Raw genomic sequence first — 24109 nt, forward strand, 5'->3', positions numbered from 1 at the left:
GGGTCTCTGAGGCACTCTTATAGAGGTTTCCTCTTCCTGGAACCCGGCAAGCATCCAGAGGTGAGGGCTGGGAGATTGGATGTCTGGTCCTGGTGTGTGTGTGTGTGTGTGTGTGTGTGTGTTGAGAGGCTGAATGTCTGGCCCTGGGTTTGTGTGTGTGTGTGCGGCATAAGCAGGCACTTGGGTGTGGGCAAAGACCGCCAGAGTTCCTCACTGCCCCCCCTGCCTCTTCTTCCCACTCCCCATCTTCCCAGGATGGGATGTGGCTCATTCCACCCCCTCTGCTGTTCTTATGACACATACAGAGCCCTGGGAACTCTTTAATCACAAAGCAAATTACAGGTGAGAGGGGATCTCCTCCACCCCCGCCCACACTCCCAGGGGTACTGACTCCCAGCCAATCAACATCAAAACCTCCCAATGGGACCTGGAGAGTCATGGGGCTGGGATCTTGAGAGACAGGGACTGAGAATGGGGAGCAGGCAGGGGGCTCAGCCAAGGGCATACCCACCTGGGGAGTACCAAGACCTCCCCACTAATTCCCACAACTGCATGTGCCACCTTCTTCCTCCTTTACACACACACACTCTCCCAACACAATGGCTGGGTGGGGCTGAGGAACCGGCTTCCTTTGCAGAGATCTGAATCTGGGCCCACAGTTCCCGCCCCAGAAACACAGGAACAGACACACTCAGAGACCCGGCCTCACATTCCTTGCTCCAAGGGGCAGGCGGGACAGGCTGAAAATAGAAACTGCTTCCAAAGAGATAAAGGTAAATTCAGGGAGTGCTACTGCAGAGTTAGGGAGGGGGCAACTGGGGTAGGGATGGGGTTCTGTGGTGTGAAATGATGGGCTGGCTCACACCAAGGAGACAGGCTGGATACTGAAGGGATGGGCCGTCTTGTAAGGTGTGGGAGAGATGGTCAGACACGCTGTCAAGGGACACACACACCACACCACAGCAACCCAGGGGTGTCTGGAGCCCATGCTCTACCTCAAGCCCAGCCAGGGCCACGGTCACCCCATCCTGACCCCACCCCTGTCCAGCCTGGGCCCCCACGATCCCCCTGTCCATGCAGCAGTGTGGACCCAGGACAGAACATGTGGGTACACGACAGTCCACTCTCCAGGCCTGAGGTTCACCCTTTCCGCAGACTCTGTTATCCTTGGAAACCTGGCATTCGGGGTCCCTCACATCTTCCAGAGCCCCGGTGTGCGCATGTGGAGTGTGGTGTGGTTGGGGGGGGGGTGTCCGGTTGGGAGGAGGATCCGATTCCTGTTTCCTGCTCCTACTCACTCAGCCCCGGGAGGTGACCGAGAGTGGAGAGGACTTGAGGGTGAGTGCTTGGGCCGAGTACCTGGGTCCCTGAGAGAGGCCTGAGTGGGGGGTGGGGGAAGGAAGTAAGGGCAGATACCTGAGGGGGCAGGGATCCCGGAGGGGGCAAGGCTGGGGAGGAGCTGGCCAGCTGGCGAGGCTACTGCCTGGGTCACCTAAGGAGCTTCCTGCCAGAACACAGAGGCCATTGAGCCGCGAGACTCGCGGTCTACAGCCCGCAGCCCCCACCCCGCATCATTTCTCAGAAACCGATCTGGGGCTTAGAGGGACCTGACTCTCCTGCTGACTCCACAAGATAATTTGGGGGCACAGGTCTTCCCGCTCTGACCCTTCAGCCTTCTCAGGCTTACAGGAGGAAGCAAGCCCATGCCCCAGCATCTTGCCCAACTGGTCCTCACCTTCAGTCTGATCTGATCTCCTTCCTCATCACACTCTGGGCATCCTGGCAGGATCCAGGCTTCTACCCACTGGGGCCTCTCTCCTGGACCAGGTGGGGAGCAAGGAGGCAGACAGGGATGAGGATGGGGCAGGAGAGACCATGCCCGGGGCCTCCTGGTCTCCTGGGGTCAGAGGCTCCAGGAATCTTCATGGCAGGAAAAGGAGACTAAAAATAATCCGGAAAGGGAGAGTCCGGAGAGAGGAACTGGGAAATGGGGGGCGGAGGGCCCGCAGGAGCAGGGAAGCTGTGATGCGGCCCAGGCACACACAGAACATATGCTCCACAGAGAAAGAACAGAACACACACCCAACACCCCCATCTCACTCACCCCATACATCGTGTACCCCGCACTCCCAGTTTGTACCGCATACGATAGATACACCTTTTTTTTTTTCCCCAAATATTTATTTGGGCCAGATCAAGGTCTTAAGCTGCAGCACACAAACTCTTAGCTGAGGCATGTAGGATCTAATTTCCTGATCAGGTATCGAATAGGGGCCCCGTGTACTGGGAGCGTGGAGTGTTAGACACTGGCTGGTCAGGGAAGTCCCAATAGATACGCTCCTGAAACACAGCATCCAACACCTGGTTCATATATTAATAGCAGCAGCAGCAGCGCATACACGCCATGTCCATGCGTGGACACACACACACACACGTTCACAACACATACTACTGACACGGAACACAATTCCTCAGGTAGACACTTGGCTGCATGCCTTATTTCCCTTGCTGATCCAGTCCTCTTGTGCTCCTCTCCCAACTTGGGTCTCGATCCAGGTGCCCCCTCTCTGGCTTCTGTCTCCTCTGGCCTGACTGTGACAGCAGAGGTCAAAAGATGGAGCAAGATGGAGGCTGGGGGATGAGGGGGTGGCATTTCAGAGTTCTCAGGAAATGGAATAAGAATTGAGAGGTAACAAGAGAAGACAGTGGAAATAGGGAGGGAGGAGAGGAAGTGCCCCCACCTCTACTCCTGAGCCTAAAATCTCGGCTCATTTGCCTGCAGATATTTCTGCTCAAAGGTCTCTGTCTACTTGCAGGAGTGTGGGGGGCGCAAAGGGCACTAAGGGTCTCTCTTTCTGCCCCCTCTTCCTCAGGGGATGACTCCAGCAGTGTACCCCACTCCTTGGAAGAGCTCAGAGGAAGATGTCAGCCCAGTCTCTTCCGGAAGCAACACCCCCCACCCAGAAGCCCCCTCGGATCATCCGCCCCCGCCCCCCTTCTCGCGCCCGGGCTACCCAGTCCCCAGGGCCCCACCACAACGGCTCCTCTCCACAAGAATCTCCCCTCACTGCCAATGAGGCACCAACCCCCATGTGCACCCCCATGTTCTGGGAGCCCCCGGCCCCATCTCTCAAGCCCCCCGCCCTTCTGCCCCCATCAGCTTCTAAAGCCAGCCTCGACTCCCAGACTTTTCCAGACTCGTCTTCCAACACCCCCAGCCCAGTGTCCCGGCGCTCCATCTCTCCAGAGCCTGCTCCCCGGTCTCCAGTCCCCCCACCCAAACCCTCTGGGTCACCCCGCATGGCTCTGCCCCTGCTCCCCACGACCCAGGTCCCCGACCAGGATGGCTCTGCCTCGGCCCCAGGCACTGTGCGCAGACTGGCTGGCAAGTTCGAATGGGGGACTGAAGGCAGAGTCCAGGCTGCAGACACTCTGGAGCCAAGTCCCCCAGGGGGAGTGGATGCGAATGGGGAGAGAGAGACTCCCCAGGGCAACCTCACTGGGAGTGGGTCTCAGGAGAACGGCACTCCAGGTAAGCTGGGCTGGGTTCAATCCAGCTCCTCTTTTTCGTTCTCAGGGCTTTATGATTTTTTTTGGAGGGGTGGGGTTACACCCCGGGGGTGTAACCAGGGATTGAACCCATGCCTCCTGCATTGGAAGTGCAGAGTCCTAACACTAAACTGCCAGGCAAGTCCCTTAGATTGGGTACTTTAAGAGGCTTCTTTTTAAAAATGGATTCCATACTTCGAAAATCTGGTTTTAATACTTCTGGGGCTTTGAAGAGAGCCTGGAGGTGAGAGATGCCTAGTACTGACCTCCAGTTCCTGCTGCCTGTGCAGGTTAAGGGGAGGGAGGAGGCCTGGGGAGGGGGGCTGTCCTAAGGAGGCCCCTGTCTCCCACAGGTGCTGGGCTGGCCTGCCCTCCCTGCTGCCCCTGTGTCTGCCACGTGGGCCGGCCTGGCCTGGAGCTCCGATGGGTACCTGTGGGGGGCTATGAGGATGGCCCCAGGGTCCCGTGCCGGGCCTCCCCACTGCGGGCCTCCCGCTCCCGCCCCAGCCCTTCAAGCCTCAGCCACCCCCCAGTCGTCCTCACATCCTACCGCTCCACTGCTGAGCGCAAACTCCTGCCACCCCTCAAACCCCCTAAACCAACTCGGGTCAGACAGGACATCACCGTCTCTGGGGAGCCCCCACAGCCTGATCTCGATTCGCCCTCTGAAGATGGAATCCAAAGAGGTACAGGACTGGAGGGATGGGCCTCAGGGCTGGGAAGAGACTGGGTGGAGGTGTACCGTTCTAAACACCAACTCACTACAACCCCCGACAAGCCCTGGGCTTCTTGTTCCTCCACCAGCTGCTGCTCCGGGGCTGACAGTTGTAGTTTCTATAGTAACAGTCTTTGCTGGGCTGGGGTCGGGAGTCCTGGGCTGATGATTCTTCACTTTGGGTTCTCTCTTAGGGGACAGTCCTGATGGTGCTCCTCAGAATGATTCTCCAGCCACCACGGAGGGCAGGTACTGAACACCTAGATACTCCTTCCTGAAAACAGACTAAACTCTGTGTGTGTGTGTGTGTGTGTGTGTGTGTGTGTGTTCGCTAAGTCACTTTGGTCATGTCTGACTACTGTAACCCAGAAGCCTGCCAGGCTCCTCTCTCCATGGGAGTCTCCAGGCAAGAATACTGGAGTGGGTTGCCACGCCCTCCTCCAGGGGATTTTCCCACCCCAGGGATGGAACCTAAGTCTCTTTAAGTCTCCTGCACTGGCATGCAGTTCTTTACCACTAGTGCCACCTGGGAAGCCCAGACTAAACTTTGGGTCCACCTAAATCCCATCCCGAGCATGGAGTGAAGAAGGGCTGGGCCTCTAAGGTCAAGCAGCCCCAGTTTCTAACCCCAGCTTTGTCCCTTATCAGCTACGTGACCTCAAACATTCACTTAACCTTTCTGGGTCTCAGCCTCCTCACCTGTGAAATTGGGGTAAACATACCAAATACTTAATAAGTTGCTGGGGTCTGATACTGGTGAAGAGTCAGGCCCATACTAAGTCATTTAAGTTGCCCCACTTTGAGCCCCTATTGAAATTATTGTCCACAAATCCATGTGGCAAGCAGGAAGATTTCTCCTGTGTTACCTGGGCCCATCAGTTCTTTTACCACCATCATCAGAGTTAATCTGAGACCATCCATTTATTCAGCATTTACTGGAGTTTAGTCTCCTGGGTTTTCACTGTGGGTGAATGGGTGTGCGGTGGTGCTGATGACCAGAACAGAGTGGGGGGAGGCGTGACAGCTGGAGCTGAGTTGCACTGAGGCACATACAGGACATTCCAGACAGTGGTCCTTCCATGAAAGCCCTGGAGATGGAGGCTCGAAGCGTCCAGTGCCCAAAGGTTGAGATAACAGGAATGCACAGGGCCCACTTAGGGCCTCACATACCACAGGCACATAAAAGGAGCTGGGGTTTGGCTAGGGTCCCTACATACGACCTGGACGTCGTTTGTGTACCCCTGCACAGTATCATGTGAATAGTTGTGTTTTGAGGAACTCCATCCCTTTCTCTTTCCGCAGGGAGGAAGAGGAGCTGGAGGAGCTGAAGGAGCAGAACTGGGAGCTGCCCCTGCAGGATGGTGAGGGCTGCTGGACCCCGGGGTGCCTGCTGGGACCGGCTAGGCGGGGCACAGGACTTCCCTGACGTGCCTCCTCTGCTCTCCAGAACCGCTTTACCAGACCTACCGCGCAGCAGTGCTGTCAGAGGAGCTGTGGGGGGTCGGTGAGGACGGGGGTCCCGCTTCAGGAAACGCTGGGGAAGCTCCCACCTTCGCCCGTCCGCCGGGCCCTCGGAACACGCTGTGGCAGGAGCTTCCGGCTGTGCGAGCCAGCGGCCTCCTGGACACCCTGAGTGCCCAGGAGCGGCGGATGCAGGAGGTGGGCGTCCCTGGGCTCAGGTGCTGGGCACGGAGGGGAGGAGCTTGGGCCCCAGGCCCAGGCTGGGAGCTGGGCTTTCCATTCTCAGCCTGCGCATCCTCCTTAGAGCCTGTTCGAGGTGGTGACGTCGGAGGCCTCATACCTGCGCTCCCTGCGGCTGCTGACCGACACCTTCGTGCTGAGCCAGCCGCTCCGGGACACACTCACCCCCCGCGATCACCACACCCTCTTCTCCAACGTGCAGCGAGTCCAGGGAGTCAGTGAGCGGTCAGTGGGGTCCCCACCTTTCTGCTGGGCAAGCCTGGTGTCGGGGGAAAGCACGGCTTCTCAGCTCTGTCTCCGAGGCCTCCCCTCCCGGGCCCAGCTCTTCCCTCCAGAAGTCAGGGGCGCGGGAAGCGGCACCCCAGGCTCTCTGCCCCGCCTCCAGTGCGTGTTCCCCACTCCCGCAGTTTTCTGGGGAAGTTACTGTCCCGGGTGCGCGCTTCCCCCCACATCCGTGACCTGTGCGACGTGGTGCACGCGCATGCCGTGGGGCCTTTCTCCGTGTACGTGGACTATGTGCGGAACCAGCAGTATCAGGAGGAGACCTACAGCCGCCTGATGTGAGTGTAGTAGAGGAAGGGTCACCCTGCGGGAGGAAGCCGGGGTACAGGGGCAGGGTCCAATCCAGCCAGACGCCAGCCTGCGCCTGCCTCCGTAGGGACACAAACGTTCGCTTCTCCGCGGAGCTGCGGCGGCTGCAGAGCCTTCCCAAGTGCCAGCGCCTCCCGCTGCCCTCCTTCCTGCTCCTGCCCTTTCAGCGCATCACGCGGCTCCGCATGCTGCTGCAGGTACCGCGTCCTGCCCTGGGCCCTTTTCGGTTCCACCAGCCCTGATGGGAAACTCTCCTCAGGGGCCTCCTGCTCCGCCACCGCCAGTTCCCGCCCCACCAGAAACACAGCAAACCCCTAAGTTAGGACTCAAAATCGGGGGCCCTCCATCTAGGACACCCCCACCCCCAAGCCCTACCTGGAGTTACCCAAACGTTTCAAGAAGCGGTCTGGTGCAGGGGAAGAGCCTCTGGCTAGAGACCTGAGTTCTGGTCTTAGCTCTGCTGCTAACTGGCTGAGCCATTCTGGGCAAGCCCCCTTTTCTCTCTCCAGGTGAATGTGGTGAGTGGTTTTTGAGGTCTTCTCGGGCCATATCTTTGACTGTATGCCTTCCCAGTGGAGATGATATCTCCAAGGAGGCAGAAACTCCTCCTTTGAGGGGTAAAAACATCTTAAATATTCCACTGGTTGTGGTACTCCAGAAGGCCAGAGTACCTAAATAGATATACAGTGTATCAATGGTATTAAAATTTCATGGTGGGGGGGCAGTGTCTAAATAGGCTCCTTAGAGGGGTGATACTGAAAAAAGTGGTGAGAAACACTCTTCTACTGTAGAGAAGAAAATTCTCCCTGAACCAAGTCACCCAGTGTGAGGATCTCAAGGTGAAGAGTCCTCAATTATGTTTCCAGTGTCTTAATGTCTTATTCAGCTTTATATAGGAGCTGCCCTGCTGGCTCAGTGGTAAGCAATCCCCCTGCCAATGCAGGAGACATGGGTTTAATCCCTGGGTCAGGAAGATCCCCTGGAGGAGGAAATGGCAACCCACTCCAGTATTCTTGCTGGGATAATCCCATGGACAGAGGAGCCTGGTGGGCCACAGTCCATGGGGTTGCAAAGAGTCGGACATGACTGAGCTCACACGCACCACCTTATATATCCCCAGTGTAGACAACAACAGCATAATTATGATCAAGAGGATGGCTCTAATCATAATAGCTAAGCAACTCTTGAGTGTCTTTTCTAGATGTTCCAAGTGCTACACACCCATTTAACCTTACTAATGATTGTGTGAGGATAGGAACTATTATTGACCCCACTTTATAGATAGGAAACTGAGGCTCGAAGAGGTTAAATAACTTGCCACAGGTCATACAGATAATATTCAATAATTGACGGAGACAAACTTCAAATCCAGGTACTCTTAACTCCATGCTATGTTGCTTCTACTAATTATTTTTTTGTCACTCAGTCGTGTCCAACTCTGGGACACAGGCCCGAATACTGGAGTGGGAAGTCTTTCCCTTCTTCAGGGGATCTTCCTAACCCAGGGATCGAACCCAGGTCTCCCATATTGCAATCAGATTCTTTACCAACTGAGCTATCAGGAAGCCCTTTAATATAATAATAGTTGTGATTAATAATTATTAAAATAATAGCAACCTTCTTTTCAGCATTTACTATGTCCCAAAGACTATGCTAAGTACTTTATATAGATTTCCTTATTGAATTCTCACAATGCTATTGATTTGGTCGGTAGAAATTATTCCCCTTTTACAGATGGGGAAACTAAGAGAGGAGAGGTAATGTGAGTTGCTCAGGGTTATGCAGACAGTGAGTGGCGAGGCTAGTGTCCCAGCCCTGTGAACCCCAAAATGCCAAGCCAAGTGGGGTCCTCTGAGTTGCACCCCTCTGAATCCCAGGGCTGCAGAGCAGGGGTCCAATTACCCTTCCTCTTTGTTCCCAACAGAGGGTGAGATGGTTGGATGGCATCACTGACTCAATGGACATGGGTTTGGGTGGACCCCAGGAGTTTGTATGGACAGGGAGGCCTGGCATGCTGTGGTTCATGGGGTCACAAAGAGTCGGACATGACTGAGCGACTGAACTGAACTGAACTTTGTCCCCAGAATATCCTGCGCCAGACAGAGGAGGGGTCCAGCCGCCAGGAGAATGCCCAGAAGGCCCTGGGTGCTGTCAGTAAGGTGGGAGGGGGATGCTGGGGCTAGGGGAGGTGAGGAGGTGGGAGGGAGGGATGGGTGGATGGGGTGGGAAGGGTGGGTGATTCGGCTTCCCTTACCTAGATCATTGAGCGGTGCAGTGCCGAGGTTGGACGCATGAAACAGACAGAGGAGCTGATCCGGCTCACGCAGAGGCTGCGCTTCCACAAAGTCAAGGTTAGCCCCTGCCCAGGCTCTGGGCTTCCCTTTCCCCATGGTGCTGTGAGGTCAGAATCTCCTCCCTGCTTCCTCACAGGCCCTGCCCCTGGTCTCCTGGTCCAGGCGCCTGGAGTTGCAGGGGGAACTGACAGAGCTGGGGTGCAGGAGGGGAGGCGTGCTCTTTGCCTCACGCCCCCGCTTCACCCCCCTCTGCCTGCTGCTCTTCAGTGACCTGTTGCTCATCACTCAGCCCAAGAGGTGGGTCCCAGGGAGGGAGGGAGCCCAGGCAGGGGTGGGGAGGAGGAGTCCAGCTGGACCTCTGCTCTCCCTCTGAACCTCCTCTTTGCTGGGCAGTGGGCAGCGGCTACAGGTTCTGGATTATGCCCATCGCTCCCTGGTCCAGGCCCAGCAGGTCCCAGACCCATCTGGCCCCCCTACGTTCCGCCTCTCTCTTCTCAGCAACCACCAGGGCCGCCCCACACACCGGCTACTCCAAGCTTCATCCCTGTGAGTTGTGTCTCCTTCAGAAAACACCCTGGGCAGGGTGTGTGTGTGTGTGTATGTTTCCCTGGTGGTCCAGTGGTTGAAACTCCATGCTTCCACTGCAGGGGGCACAGGTTCAATCTCTGGTCAGGGAACTAAGATCCAGCAGGTGCCACCGAAAAAGAAAACATCCTGGGGGACCCACTCCTGACCCTTACCTGACCTCTCAGAGTCCACCACCCTCCCCGCAAAGTCTCCTCCAAAGCCCCTGCCTAACCCCCAGGAGGATGAACTTTGTCCCCAGAATATCCTGTGCCAGACAGAGGAGCGGTCCAGCCGCCAGGACCCTTCCCCATGTTCCCTAAAGGTGACCTCTTCCCTTCCCTATGTTCCCACCAGATCAGACATGCAGCGCTGGCTGGGCGCCTTCCCTACCCCAGGCCCCCTTCCCTGCTCTGCAGACACCGTCTATGAGGACTGTGGTGAGTGTCCCCCAGAGGGGAGGAGGTAAGGAGAAGGGAGTCTTCGAGGATAATGGGGGAGAAGCTAAAAAGAGCCTGGATCTCACTGTGATATCACCTACCCCAACCAGACTGTTCCCAGGAACTCTGTTCGGAGCCTTCCACACCCACCAAGACAGAGGGACGAAATGTGGAATTCAGGGCTCCCCCCAAGCACCTACACAAGAACCCTGAAGGTGAGAGATTCTTTTATTCATTCATTCAATAAATATTTATTCAGCATTTATGAGATACCACTCACAGTTCTCAGCACTATGTACAAGACATGCAGATATTCTTGCCCTGCTATGCTATACGTTCAAGTAGAGGTAAAACAATAAAGAACAAACAAGATAAATAAGGTGATAAGTGCTGTGGAAAAGCAAAGGTGAAGCAGAGTCAAGGAGGTTAGGAGCTTCCAGGTTGGGTAGGGTTACACGTTTAAACAGGGAGGTCAAGGGACTTCCCTGGTAGACTGGTGGTTAAGATGCTGCACTCCCAATGCAGGGGGCCTGGGTTCAATCCCTGGTCAGGGAACTGGATCCCATATGCTGGAACTAAGAGTTCTCATGCTGCAACTAAGACCCCCTGCAGCCAAATAAATAAATAAACAAACAATAAGTAGAGAGGGTGAGGCAGATCTCACAGGCACCCTGTGGATAGTGACTTTGTGGAAGAATTTAGGCACATGGTGTCTGGTGTGAAAGTGTCCCAAGAGGCAGGAGTAAGAAAGCCAGTGTGACAAGAGGGAGTGAGGAAAGGAGAGAAGCAGATGAGGTCATGGGGGTAACTGGGATCAGGTCACGAGGGTCCTCATAGGTTCCTGTAAAAACTCTGGCTGTCACTCTGAGTGAGATGAGCAGTCAACGCAGGGCTTCATGGGAGGGACCCCACCTCTCTGATGCTGCTGTCACGTCCACCTCTAATGGCCCTTTTACCAATGCTCCAAGGCTTTTCCACTAATTCCCACGCCTGCCATGGCCCTCAGGCGTTAGACCCCACTGGGCCTCCCTTCCCCCGCCCCCGCTCTCCCCCTGACCTGCCCTCTACCCTGGCCCCACTTAGGCCCTTGTGTCTTCTTTTTCAGGCTGGCTGAAGGGGCTTCCTGGAGCCTTCCCTGCCCAGTTGGTGTGTGAAGTCACAGGGGAACATGAAAGGAGGAAGCACCTTCGTCAGCACCAGAGACTCCTGGAGGCTGTTGGGCCATCTTCAGGCACCCCCGATGCCCCCCCACCCTAATGCATGGTGGTGTGGAGGGGGAGCAGCACAAGTCAGGACAGCTGGCAGCCTGGCACAGAGAGAACAAAGCCCATCCATGCACTGGATTCGCTCAGTGGAAACGCTACCTCAGTGGCAACCAATAGGGGCCGAGCTTCAAGACTGGGCAGCCAATGAAAACAGGGCCGTCTGAGCCCACGCAGGAGGGAGAATGAAGATGGCTTGAGTGGGTTGCCAGTGGAGGCAGAGGCTTAGTGCAGAGCGGACAGTAGGTGGTGAGCCTCTGGCTAGTGAGTATCCCTGCTATGCTCACAGCCAAAGAAGAGGATTCTAGGTCAATGCAGTTAAAAGAGGGCTGCATTTGAGATAAAGTCCTAGGATCAAATAGCCAATAGCAGGGATAAGTCCAGATGGTGATCTGGGCCCAAGAGACCAGTAGGAACCCTGCTTGGTGCTATAACAATCACTGTCCTGTCTTTTGAGTCTGGGAAGTATTAGACTCCATTCCTGGGGTGCCTCCTGTATCCTCTTGAGCCACTTCCTCTCTTCTAGAAGAATCCAGAGTATGTCTCAGAGAATATGTGTGTGTGCATATGTCTGCATATGTATTAAGGAGGGTGATTTTTCGGAACATGGTGTGTACGGTTTTGCCTCCTTGCCAGATAATTGAGTGCTCTATTTCTTCCCTCACCCCTCATTTTTCCCATTAGTCTTCTCAAAAAGACAGTAGGTCTGAGCTCCAGAGGCACATGTGCTGGGTGTGGCTTGGCAGCCAGAGGCCAGAGCTGGGGATAAGAGAGGCCTGGGTTCTGGGTCTCTTGGAGGCCGGAGACACCGAGGCCTCCTGAAGTTTGTAGGCCCTTTTCCTTGCCCAGAGCTTGGCCCTCATAATCCCTACCTGCAGATCATCCAGCCTGAACCATAAGCAGCCATCCAGCCTCAGCTTCAGGCTTCAGACTGGCTCTGGGCCCCAGGTTGGAGTGAGCTTCAGCTGTGGCTCTCGAGCCAACTAAGAAAGCCTCTAGGGCTTTCTTGCCTTCATCATGATCCTTTCACAGAAACAGTGGGCCAAGCAGTGGGAAAGAAAAGAGACCCAGTGTTGCTGCCTAACCCCACCCAGAGCATCTGCTTAAAGATGAGAAACTGGCACGATGCCAGAGGAGGTGAGGGACACACAGAGCAGAGCAGACAATTGTGGGCAAGTGGCATCACGCCTTCCCTTCAGCTCACGCATGGCAACTTGCCTGGGACAGAAACTGCCATGCCCTTCACAAGGGAGCACAAGGACTCTGAGGGATCCAGAGGGAGAAAGGTACTGGCATTTGGCTTGTCCATGACTTTGGAGATTGACCCAGCACAGTGCCTGGCATATGAGATGCCATGCCATGCTTAGTCACTTAGTCGTATCTGACTTTTTGCAACTCACTGTAGACTGCCAGGCTGCTCTGTCCATGGGATTTTCCAGGCAAGAATACTGGAGTGGGTTGTCATTTTCTTCTCCAGGGGATCTTCCCAACCCAGGGGTTGAACCTGTGTCTCCTAAGTCTCCTGCATTGCAGATGGATTCTTTACCCACTGAGTCATCACCACCAATAAATGTTGGTGGAACTGTGTTGAGGCTTTTTGGGGGACCACGTTTTTAAAGGAGGAGTGGTTTTTAAATGCAACTCTATTAGGGGAGCAGAGCTGGTTGAAAAGGTATCTTTCGAGGGCAGGGGTCAGCTCTGCTGGGAACTGGGGCTTGGAGCGCAGGTGCAAGGCCTGAATGTGTTGATGCTCGTAGCTTCCGAGGGATCTTGGGCAATATGGTGGTGGTAGAGTTTCAGGTGTTGGAGCAGGAAGCTGCAGGTTGGGAAAAGGACAGGTAGAGCCAGATACAGCTGGGACTTGGGCAAGTGAAGAACACAAAGGGCAATCAGTCAGCAATAAATGTCCTTTACTGAGCAGCCACGCATCTCTGTGTTTAATTCATTTCTACATCTGTTCGTTGAGTGCCTTCTATGAGCTAGGCACTCTTCTAGGATCTGAGGATACAGAGATGAAAAAGACAAGGACCTTGCCCTTAAGAAGCTTACATTCTGGGGAAGTTGCTAAGTAAACAAGTTAATAACTAAGTTAAGATCAGATAGAAGTGATTACTTTGAAGAAAATGCAAAAAAGGTTATAATACAGAGGGGTGTGTGTGTGTGTGTGTGTGTGTGTGTGTGTGTGTGTGGCTTTGGGGAAGAGCCTGGAGGAGATGACGGTAAGCTGAAACCCAAATAACAAGAAGGAAGCATCTGGGAAGATCTGAGCAAAGAACACTCTAGGGGTGGCAACAAAGGGACTGAAGTGCAGGAAGAGAAGGCAGTGGTCATGGGGAGGGAGCTGGCCTACATGCTCACAAGTTTCTTGGGGGCTGGCGGGGTGTCGCTCCACAGAAACTCCCCTCTTCCTCTGAGACACACAGACACATCCAGAGGCAGACAAAGCTGCGCATATATGTTCCCTCCCAAATCCTCAGTCCCTTCCCGAGTCCTGCCGTTTAAGGAAACCTCCAGGCTCCAAGCCAGAGGTTCTGATATTGGGACAATGGAAAGATGGAGACCAGTTAAGAGTTGTTTGGGCAATTGCATTATGGCTAAGACCTGGAGCTCCCAATGCAAGGGGCTTTGGGTTCGATCTCTGATCAGGGAACTAGATCTTACATGCCACAACTAGAGATCCCAGCGTGCTGTGTGCTCAGTCATTCAGTCCTGTCTGACTCTTTGTGGCTCTTTGGACTTTAGCCTGCTAGGCTCCTTTGTCCATGGGATTTTGTAAACAAGATTACTGGAGTGGGTTACCATTTCCTCCTCCAAATGCCATAACTAAGACCTGGCACAGCCAAATGAATAAACTGGGGGACATGAAAGCATGAATATATAACCACATGTTCCAAAGAGACTGAAAAGACAGGACGGGAGGGGACTGTCCTGTTCCTGTTATTTCAGGGGTCCCTTTCCATTTTGGGGTGACCTGAGTGTGCGTGTGTGTATGCACAATCCTGGAGAGGTCTGCATTTTGCATCTGTTGGAGGAGACCAAGAGGCAGAAAGCACAGCAATACAGCAACGAAGCAGATGTGAGAGAATGAGGACTTCATGGGAGAAGGAATGGGGCCCAGGCAACAAAGACAGAGGAGATGGAATAGTGTAGTGGGTAGAGGTGGTCCAGGTGGTAGTAAGTGACTGGGCTCTCGTATGTTCTCTCCCTCCCTCTCCTGAGCACCTTCTGCCAGGTGTCCACCTCTCTGCCTTAGCTACATACAGCCTTCTCCTGGTGTCCATCACCCTCTCTGTTCTGTGTTGTCCCCCCTCCCCCACTTTTTACCCCTCTGGATTGCCTTCTGCAGTTTCCTGTAGGAAGGCCCATGGGAGGAGAAGTCTCTTTCAGTGCTGCCCTGACTGGCATTCCAGGCATGGTGGTGGGGGTCATATCTACAAACACCCAGGTGGTAGAGAGGCTTACTGCCTGGCTAGGGGCATCCTGGAGCTGCCATTACCCCATTCCTTCATATTCTATCATCTGGGGAGGTAGAAGAAACAAACATTTTCACAGGCTTAGGAAAAGCCTTCCTACTTGTTGGGAGGACTGATGCTGAAGCTGGAACTCCAGTATTTTGGTCATCTGATGTGAACAGCTGACTCATGGGAAAGTCTCTGATTCTGGGAAAGATTGAGGGCAGAGGAGAAGAGGGAGTCAGAAAATGAGATAGCTGGATGGCATCACCGAAGCAACAGACATGCACTTGGGCAAACTTGGGGAGATGGTGAGGGACAGGGAGGCCTGGCATGCTGCAGTCCATGGGGTCGCAAAGAGTCGGACATGACTGGGTGAGCAAGCAACAAGGAAAAGTGCACGTATATCTCAGACCTGGAAGAAGTGACTCAGGGGACAGATTGGGGAAGCCAGGCCTCTGTTGGGGGTAGTCAGTATGTGTTCTCTCTACTCACAGCTCTGCTCCTCATATTTGTGGCACCCATATTTGGGGAGTCAATGACAATACAGGTAGGACTGGGCACTGACCTCCCTCTGTGCTGGCCTTTCTATGGGCTCTGGGTCAACATCGTCGTGGCCACTGTTTCATCATTGCAGGAGAGGTGAGCTGCAATCATGACCTTGAGCAGCAAGTGAGTGAGAGGAGCCCACTTTTCCCCACAGCCATTCCACAGGCTGAGCTGAGGTTCTAGTAGTCATAGTTTCCAGTAGTCACCAGGGACACTTGGTGAAGGCAACATGCTGTACATTGGACGATGCCTGATAAAATCCTTTAAAAATGTGCCGAGTCTATGAGGTTGATGGGGCACTATGTTTTTATTTATTTATTTATGGCTGTGCTGGGTCTTTGCTGCTGTGCGGGCTCTTCTCTAGGTGTGGAGAGCTGGAGCTACTCTCTAGGGTGTACTCAGTAGCTGTGGCACATGGGCTTAGTTGCTCCATGGCATGTGGGGGTCTTCATGGATCTTCCTGGATCAGGGATAGAACCTGTGTCTCCTGCACGGGTAGGCGGATTCTTTACCCCTAAGCCACCAGGGAAGCCCGATGGAGTGCTATTTTAAAAATGTAATTTTTTTCACTTGGAAAAAACGGTGTAATTCACATGCAGCAATATCCACCCTCTTTCCTGGTAGCTCAGCTGGTAAAGAATCCGCCTGCAAGGCAGGAGACTCTGGTTCAATTCCTGGATCAGGAAAATTCCCTGGGGAAGGGATAGGCTACCCACTCCAGTATTCTTGGGTTTCCATGGTGGCTCAGGCAGTAAAGAATCCACCTGCAATGAAGGAGACCTGGGTTCAATCCCTAGTTTGGGAAGAGCCTCTGGAGGAGGCCATGGCAATCCACTGCCCTGTTCTTGCCTTGAGAATCCCCATGGATAGAGGAGCCTGATGGGCTATACAGTCCATGGGGTTGCAGAGTCTTGGACACGACTAAGCACACATATAGTCATGTAATCACTACTGCAATCAAGATGCAAGAGTTTCATTGCCCCCTTAAGTTCATTTGTGCCCCTTTGTGCTGAACCCCTTATCCCATCCCAGCTTCTGGCAACCCCTTGTTTGTTTTCTGTCCCTACAGTTTTGTCTTTTCTATAATGTCTTATAGATGGACTTATACAGTAGATAGCCTTTCAAGTGCGGCTTTTCTCATTTAGCATAACGCTTTTTGTTCACGTTGTTGTGTCAACACTTTTCTTTTTATTGTTGAATAAGAGAAGGAAATGGCAACCCACTCCAGTGTTCTTGCCTGGAGAATCCCAGGGATGGGGGAGCCTGGTGGGCCACCGTCTATGGGGTCACACAGAGTCAGACACGACTGAAGTGACTTAGCAGCAGCAGCAGCAAGAGTCCATTGCATGGATGCACAGCAATTGTTTACTCATTCCCTAAAGTGAAGCTGTTTGGGTTGTTTCCAGCTTGGTTTTTTTTGTGTGTGTGTGTGCCATGTAGTCTTGTGGGATCTTATTAATAGTTCTGGGAGCAGGGATTGAACCCACATCCCCGGTGTTGGAAGCATGGAGTCTTAACCATCAGGGAAGTTCCTGTTTCCAGTTTTAAATGATTACAAATAAAGTCACTGTTAAGTATTCTTGCACAGGCATTGTGTTTGTTTTTTTCTTTTATTTGTGGAATCAACTGACTGACTGAACTGACTGACTGACTGACACCATGCAGCTTGCGGGATCTCAGTTCCCTGAGGGACTTGAACCTAGGCCACAACAATGAGAGTGCCGAATCCTAACCACTAGACCGCCAGAGAACTCCTTCCCGTATAGGTTTTTGGATGCATGTAGATTTCATTTTACTTGGGTGCATACCTAGGGATGGAATTACTAGGTCATATCTCTGCCAACAAAGGTCCGTATAGTCAAGGCTATGGTCTTCCCAGTGGCCATGTATTATTGTGAGAGCTGGACCGTAAAGAAGGCAGAATATCAAAGAACTGAAGCCTTTGAACTGAGGTGCTGGAGAAGACTCCTGAAAGTACCTTGGATAGCAAGGAGATCAACCTGGAATATTCACTGGAAAGACTAATGCTGAAGCTGAAGCTCTAGTATTTTCGTCATCTGATGCGAAAAGAGGACTCATTAGAAAATTCCCTGATGCTAGGAAAGATCGAGGGCAGAAGGAGAAGAGGGCATCAGGATGAGATGACTGGACGGCATCACCAATGCAATGAGCATGAACCTGGGTGAGCTCCAGAAGATGATGAGGGACAGGGAGGCCTGGTGTGCTGCAGCCCATGGGATCGCAAAGAGTTGGACACGCCTGGGGGACTGAACAACAACAACGATAAGAATGTTAAGTGTTTAATTTAACTTTATTGGAAACTGGCCATCTGTTTTCCAAAGTGTCTGTACACTTTGCATCCCCACGAGCAAAGGCTGAGTGCTATGGCTGGTATCCTGCTCTGTGTCTTGGCCACTAACTGGCGTCATCAGTTTTGTTGTTTTTTTTGTGTGACAGTCTATAAGGTATGTAGTGGTATCTCGCGGCTTTTAATCTGCCTTTCCCTAATGACTAATGATGCTGACTATCTTTTCATGTGCTTATTTGTATATCTTCTTTGGTGAAGTGTCTGTTCAAAACTTTAGGCCTTTTACAAACTGAGTAGTTTGTTTTCTTATTATTGTGTTTGGAGAGTTCTTTGTATATTCTCGATATAAGTCCTTTATCAAATATATGATTTGAAAATTTTTTCCCCCAGTCTGTGGCTTGTCTTTTCATTCTTCTAAACTACGTTCTTCCAGGAGCAGAAATTCTTTTCTTTGCAGTCACTTCACTTCTTGCTTTAAGCAGCCTTTTTTCTTCTTACTTCTGTTTAGTTGGTATATAGAAGGCAATGGAATGTCCCACAGAGGCAGAACCAAGCAAGCAGGATACACACAAGTAAGCCTGTCTGCCCATCATTTTCCCATGTGCCCAAAGCCTAAAGGTCAAAGGACATCTGGGGAGGAGAGTGGATCTAGCAACCTAGATCTTCTGGAGTCTAGTTCTTTATTCAGTGTGCTATCCTTAGAAAGGCAGCATGGGCACCACCCGGGGGCTCGTCCAAAGTGTGGGATCTGCATTTTAATGAGATGCCCAGACCAGGAGTACACACATTAGAGTTTGAGGAACATCACCTTCGACAGGCCCACATGAAGGAAGAATGCATATTTCATAGAGACAAAAGGGAGGGACCTTGCAGCATGTGGATTCTGGCCACAGAGATATCCTAGGAAGGCCAGGGGTCTGGGAGCTCATCAAGGAGGAGATTCATGCTAGAGTTTCTATTGGGGTGAGCTGGCCTGGGACGGGACTGTTTCTGAGTGTCACATAGGCAGCAAAGCACATCCACGTGGACAGTCAAGGAGTGACCAATAAGCTTGTGTTCTTGAGTCCATGTTCTAAGCCCAAGTCCGTATTCTCCAGGGGCTACTGTCCTAGAAGCATGGGTAAGCACCTGCCCTTACTAATGCAACAGTGGGACTCCTTCCTTTTCAGAAATCTCCCAGTCTCACACTCCATTCCAGCTGCCACTCTGTACTTGTGTGAGCACATGATCATTACTAGTCGACTGGTCAGCTTCTTTCTTTTGGGAAAGTGATCCCTTCCCACACCCATGTAGTTCATGGGCTGTCAATCAAGGCATCCGAGCCAGTCAGATGCTTGGGATTTGGAATCCTACCTAGAAATAGAGAAGGATGGAGGTTCAGGAGGATCTGGGGGACAATGGTGGGCAGAGAGAACAGTTCTTTTTTATTTTTAAAGAAACTTTAATTTTTATTTATTTATTTTGTGTCCTTGGTCATGCACAGATATGGGATCTTGGTTCCCCAATCAAGGATCAAATCTGTGCCTCCTGCTTTGGGAGTGTGGAGTCTTAGCCACTGGACCACCAGGCAAGTCCTGAGACACCAGCTCTTGGTAATGATTTGTCCATGCTCCCCTGGTCTCTGTTTAGTTCTAGGCCTGGATTTTCTGCTTTCTTTTTGAGTCTGTGCGTTCTCATTGTCACCCAATATATTCCTTTTTGCCTAGCTTAGTCAGTCTGGGTTTGTGCTTGTAACTGAAGAACTCACACTGATACAAAATCTTAAGAGATAATCGGTCAGTGCTGCTGCTAGCCCACAAGGGCCCTTTGTGCCTTCAACCTTGTGGTTAACAGGCGGCCCTTCTGAACAGATGTAGGGTTAGTTGGCTTGGCAGGGAGCAGCACTTTTATGTAGAAGTAGAACAAAGTGCATCTTCCTCCAGGCCACTGGGGACCCCTTGGTGGGGTATGGACGATGGAGCAGAATGAAGACTAGAGTTCAGTTCCTCCCCTCTGTGCCATGCGGTCTTGTGCAGTGCCCATCCTGCAACCGTACATGGAGACTCTCTTGTCAGACCCCTCACCCTTCCCTTCGGCTCTTTCTCTTCTTTCTGTCTTCTAGTTTACCTCTTCTAGGCTTTTATTCTGGCAACATCAAGGCTGATAACAGCTATGTTTACTTTCATAGCTGTGGTTGAGTCTTCCGTGCTTTGTCCATCTGTTGATTCTAAAATTGAAACTCAATAAACGGTGTTTACCTTATATATTGTGACTGTATTAATATCTTTCATTGCAGAGCTAGTAATCACTAAGATTACATTTCCTTTCTTGAGGAAATTGTGTTGGACTATTTTTAATTACCTTTTGAAAAACTGTATTTGATACCTTCACAAGTTTCTATGAAATATACATTCACAGTTATTTGTTGTTATTAAGTCGTGTCTGACTGTACGACCTCATGGACTGCAGCATGTCGGCTTCCCTGTCCCTCACTAACTCCCAGAGTGTGCTCAAATTCACGTCCATTGAATCGGTGATGCCGTCCAATCATCTCATCCTCTGTCGTCCCCTTCTTCTCCTGCCTTCAATCTTTCTCAGCATCAGAGTCTTTTCCAATGAGCTGGCTCTTCACACCAGGTGGCCAAAGTGTTGGAGCTTCAGCTTCAGCATCAATCCTTCCAGTGAATATTCAAGGTTGATTTCTTTTAGGATTGACTGATTTGATCTCCTTACAGTGCAAGGGACTCTCAAGAGTCTTCTCTAACACTACAGTTCGAAAGCATCAATTCTTTGGCACTTGGTCAAATGATTCTAATGTAATGAATCACCTAACTCAGGAACCAATAGCCTATTGCCTACTGGTGTATGTACCAGTGTAACCCTCTCTGTCCCATTTCCTTGCCCTCCCTGAGAAATAGCCACTATTCTACATTTTGTGTTTATTATTCCACTGCTTTTTAAAACATGCCATGCAATCATAATAGAATGTATGTTTCAACAATGTTTTGCTTAGTTGTGCTTATTTATAATCTCTATATAAATGGTATCATATCTGTGGCATAGTTTTCTGGGAGCTATAGTTCTTAGGAAACATTGTACTGTCTAGATTCTTCCATATTGTATTGTGCTGCATATGATTTCTCATTCCTAGTAGGGCCAGCCCCTTCCCACAACACTGGTCCCTCCTGGCATAGAACACACTTCACAGTTATTCCTGCCTGTAACTGAGGAAGCTAGGGAATTTGCCCACCAACTCCCTATCTGTCATTAGTTTGCAGGTCAGCCTTCAGACTTGGGTGATACTGACCGTGGTTACTGGTTGGGGCATAGGCTTGGATTACTGTGATATTGAATGGTTTGCCTTGGAAACAAACAGAGATCATTCTGTCGTTTTGAAATTGCATCCAAGTACTGCATTTCGGACTCCCTTGTTGACCATGATGGCTACTCCATTTGTTCTAAGGGATTCCTGTCCACAGTAGTAGATATAATGGTCATCTGAGTTAAATTCACCCATTCCAGTTCATTTTAGTTCGCTGATTCCTAGAATGTCGACGTTCACTCTTGTCATCTCCTGTTTGACCACTTCCAATTTGCCTTGATTCATGGACCTGACATTCCAGATTCCTATGCAATATTGCTATTTACAGCATCAGACCTTGCTTCTATCACCACAACTGGGTATTGTTTTTGCTTTGGCTCCATCCCTTCATTCTTTCTGGAGTTATTTCTCCACTGATCTCCAGTAGCATATTAGGCACCTACCGACCTGGGGAGTTCCTCTTTCAGTATCCTATCATTTTGCCTTTTCATACTGTTCATGGGGTTCTCAAAGCAAGAATACTGAAGTGGTTTGCCATTCCCTTCTCCAGTGGACCACATTCTGTCAGACCTCTCCACCATGACCTGCCCATTTTGGGTGGCCCCACGGGCATGGCTTAGTTTCATTGAGTTAGACAAGGCTGTGGTCCTAGTGTGATTAGGTTGACTAGTTTTCTGTGATTATGGTTTCAGTGTGTCTGCCCTCTGATGCCCTCTCACAACACCTACCGTCTTACTTGGGTTTCTCTTACCTTGGATGTAGGGTATCTCTTCACGGCTGCTCCAGCAAAGTGCAGCCGCTGCTCCTTACCTTGGACAATATCACAGTAATCCAAGCCTATGCCCCAACCAGTAATGCTGAAGAAGCTGAAGTTGAACGGTTCTATGAAGATCTACAAGACCTTTTAGAACTAACACCCCCAAAAGATGTCCTGTTCATTATAAGGGACTGGAAAGCAAAAAGTAGAAAGTCAAGAAACACCTGGAGTAATAAGCAAATTTGGCCTTGGAGTACGGAATGAAGCAGGGCAAAGGCTAATAGAGTTTTGCCAAGAGAATGCACTGGTCATAGCAAACACCCTCTTCCAACAACACAAGAGAAGACTCTACACATGCACATCACCAGATGGTCAACACCAAAATCAGATTGATTATATTCTTTACGGCCAAAGATGGAGAAGCTCTATAGAGTCGGCAAAAACAAGACTGGAAGCTGACTGTGGCTCAGATCATGAGCTCCTTATTGCCAACTTCAGACTTAAATTGAAGAAAGGAGGGAAAACCACTAGAACATTCAGGTATGACCTAAATCAAATCCCTTATGATTATACAGTGGAAGTGAGAAATAGATTTAAGGGACTAGATCTGATAGATAGAGTGCCTGATGAACTATGGACGGAGGTTCGTGACATTGTACAGGAGACAGAAATCAAGACCATCCCCATGGAAAAGAAATGCAAGAAAGCAAAATGGCTGTCTGAGGAGGACTTACAAATAGCTGTGAAAAGAAGAGAAGCGAAAAACAAAGGAGAAAAGGAAAGATATAAGCATCTGAATGCAGAGTTCCAAAGAATAGCAAGGAGAGATAAGAAAGCCTTCCTCAGCAATCAATGCAAAGAAATAGAGGAAAACAACAGAATGGGAAAGACTAGAGATCTCTTCAAGAAAATTAGAGACACCAAGGGAACATTTCATGCAAAGATGGGCTCGATAAAGGACAGAAATGGTAGGGCTCTAACAGAAACAGAAGATATTAAGAAGAGGTGGCAAGAATACACAGAAGAACTGTACAAAAAAGATCTTCACAACCCAGATAGTCATGATGGTGTGATCACCCACCTAGAGCCAGACATCCTGGAATGTGAAGTCAAGTGGGCCTTAGAAAGCATCACTACGAACAAAGCTAGTGGAGGTGATGGAACTCCAGTTGAGCTATTTCAAATCCTGAAAGATGATGCTGTGAAAGTGCTGCACTCAATATGCCAGCAAATTTGGAAAACTCAGCAGTGGCCACAGGACTGGAAAAGGTCAGTTTTCATTCCAATCCCAAAGAAGGGCAATGCCAAAGAATGCTCAGAATACCACATAATTGGACTCATCTCACACGCTAGTAAAGTAATGCTCAAAATTCTCCAAGCCAGGCTTCAGCAATACGTGAACTGTGAACTTCCAGATGTTCAAGCAGGTTTTAGAAAAGGCAGAGGAACCAGAGATCAAATTGCCAACATCTGCTGGATCATCGAAAAAGCAAGAGAGTTCCAGAAAAACATGTATTTCTGCTTTATTGACTATGCCAAGCTTTTGACTGTGTGGATCACAATACACTGGAAAATTCTGAAAGAGATGGGCATACCAGACTACCTGACCTGCCTCTTGAGAAATCTGTGTGCAGGTCAGGAGGCAGCAGTTAGAACTGGACATGGAACAACAGACTGGTTCCAAATAGGAAAAGGAGTACGTCAAGGCTATTTATTGTCACCCTGCTTATTTAACTTATATGCAGAGTACATCATGAGAAACGCTGGGCTGGAGGAAGCACAAGCTGGAATCAAGATTGCTGGGAGAAATATCAATAACCTCAGATATGCAGATGACATCACTCTTTTTTTTTTTTCCAAGCTGGTTTTATTTATTTATTTTTTTCCCCTGTGGCAATTTTAGTTTTTTATTTTTTTAAATTTTAAAATCTTTAATTCTTACATGCGTTCCCAAACATGAACCCCCCTCCCACCTCCCTCCCCATAACATCTCTCTGGGTCATCCCCATGCACCAGCCCCAAGCATGCTGCATCCTGCGGATGACATCACTCTTATGGCAGAAAGTGAAGAGGAACTAAAAAGCCTCTTAATGAAAGTGAAAGAGGAGAGTGAGAAAGTTGGCTTAAAGCTCAACATTCAGAAAACGAAGATCATGGCATCCGGTCCCATCACTTCATGGGAAATAGATGGGGAAACAGGGGAAACAGTGGCAGACTTTATTTTTGGGGGGCTCCAAAATCACTGCAGATGGTGATTGCAGCCATTAAATTAAAAGACGGTTACTCCTTGGAAGGAAAGTTATGACCAACTTAGACAGCATATTCAAAAGCAAAGACATTACTTTGCCAACAAAGGTCCATCTAGTCAAGGCTATGGTTTTTCCAGTGGTCATGTATGGATGTGAGATTTGGACTGTGAAGAAAGCTGAGCGCTGAAGAATTGATGCTTTTGAACTGTGGTGTTGGAGAAGACTCTTGAGAGTCCCTTGGACTGCAAGGAGATCCAACCAGTCCATCCTAAAGAAGATCGATTCTGGGTGTTCATTGGAAGGACTGATGCTAAAGCTGAACTCCAATACTTTGGCCACCTCAAGGGAAGAGTTGACTCATTGGAAAAGACAATGAT

At 50.7% G+C, this 24109-nt stretch overlaps 1 protein-coding gene across 4 annotated transcripts; it reads left to right on the forward strand.

Moving 5' to 3' along the window:
* Positions 1-655: 655 nt before the first annotated feature.
* Positions 656-13036, forward strand: ARHGEF15 (Rho guanine nucleotide exchange factor 15). 4 transcript variants are annotated; one of them, XM_069603483.1, is made up of 16 exons: positions 656-773; positions 2874-3532; positions 3903-4235; positions 4459-4513; positions 5567-5625; positions 5712-5923; positions 6030-6190; positions 6373-6525; positions 6624-6753; positions 8641-8715; positions 8815-8907; positions 8987-9147; positions 9244-9396; positions 9772-9854; positions 9965-10069; positions 10960-13036. In XM_069603483.1, exons 2-16 carry the CDS (start codon positions 2923-2925, stop codon positions 11109-11111), a joined length of 2535 nt encoding a protein of 844 aa, XP_069459584.1. In that variant the 5' UTR covers positions 656-773; positions 2874-2922; the 3' UTR covers positions 11112-13036. The 4 variants fall into 4 exon arrangements, with proteins under 4 accessions (XP_069459584.1, XP_069459586.1, XP_069459587.1 ...); XM_069603485.1 differs by having other exon boundaries at positions 674-773; positions 9772-9879; XM_069603486.1 differs by lacking the exon at positions 656-773 and adding an exon at positions 1288-1338 and having other exon boundaries at positions 9772-9879.
* Positions 13037-24109: the final 11073 nt, after the last annotated feature.

The sequence above is a fragment of the Ovis canadensis genome, chromosome 11 (assembly GCF_042477335.2).
Source record: "Ovis canadensis isolate MfBH-ARS-UI-01 breed Bighorn chromosome 11, ARS-UI_OviCan_v2, whole genome shotgun sequence".
In the NCBI taxonomy this organism is placed as follows: Eukaryota; Metazoa; Chordata; class Mammalia; order Artiodactyla; family Bovidae; genus Ovis; species Ovis canadensis.

What these genes read in the sequence shown, in the direction of transcription:
- ARHGEF15 (XM_069603483.1), top strand. Translation starts at nt 2,923, where the DNA reads ATGTCAGCCCAGTCTCTTCCGGAAGCAACACCCCCCACCCAGAAGCCC. An exon ending in GAGACCTACAGCCGCCTGAT is followed by an intron (nt 6,526 to 6,623) that starts GTGAGTGTAGTA and finishes CTGCCTCCGTAG; the next exon opens with GGACACAAACGTTCGCTTCT. An exon ending in GGCTCCGCATGCTGCTGCAG is followed by an intron (nt 6,754 to 8,640) that starts GTACCGCGTCCT and finishes CTTTGTCCCCAG; the next exon opens with AATATCCTGCGCCAGACAGA.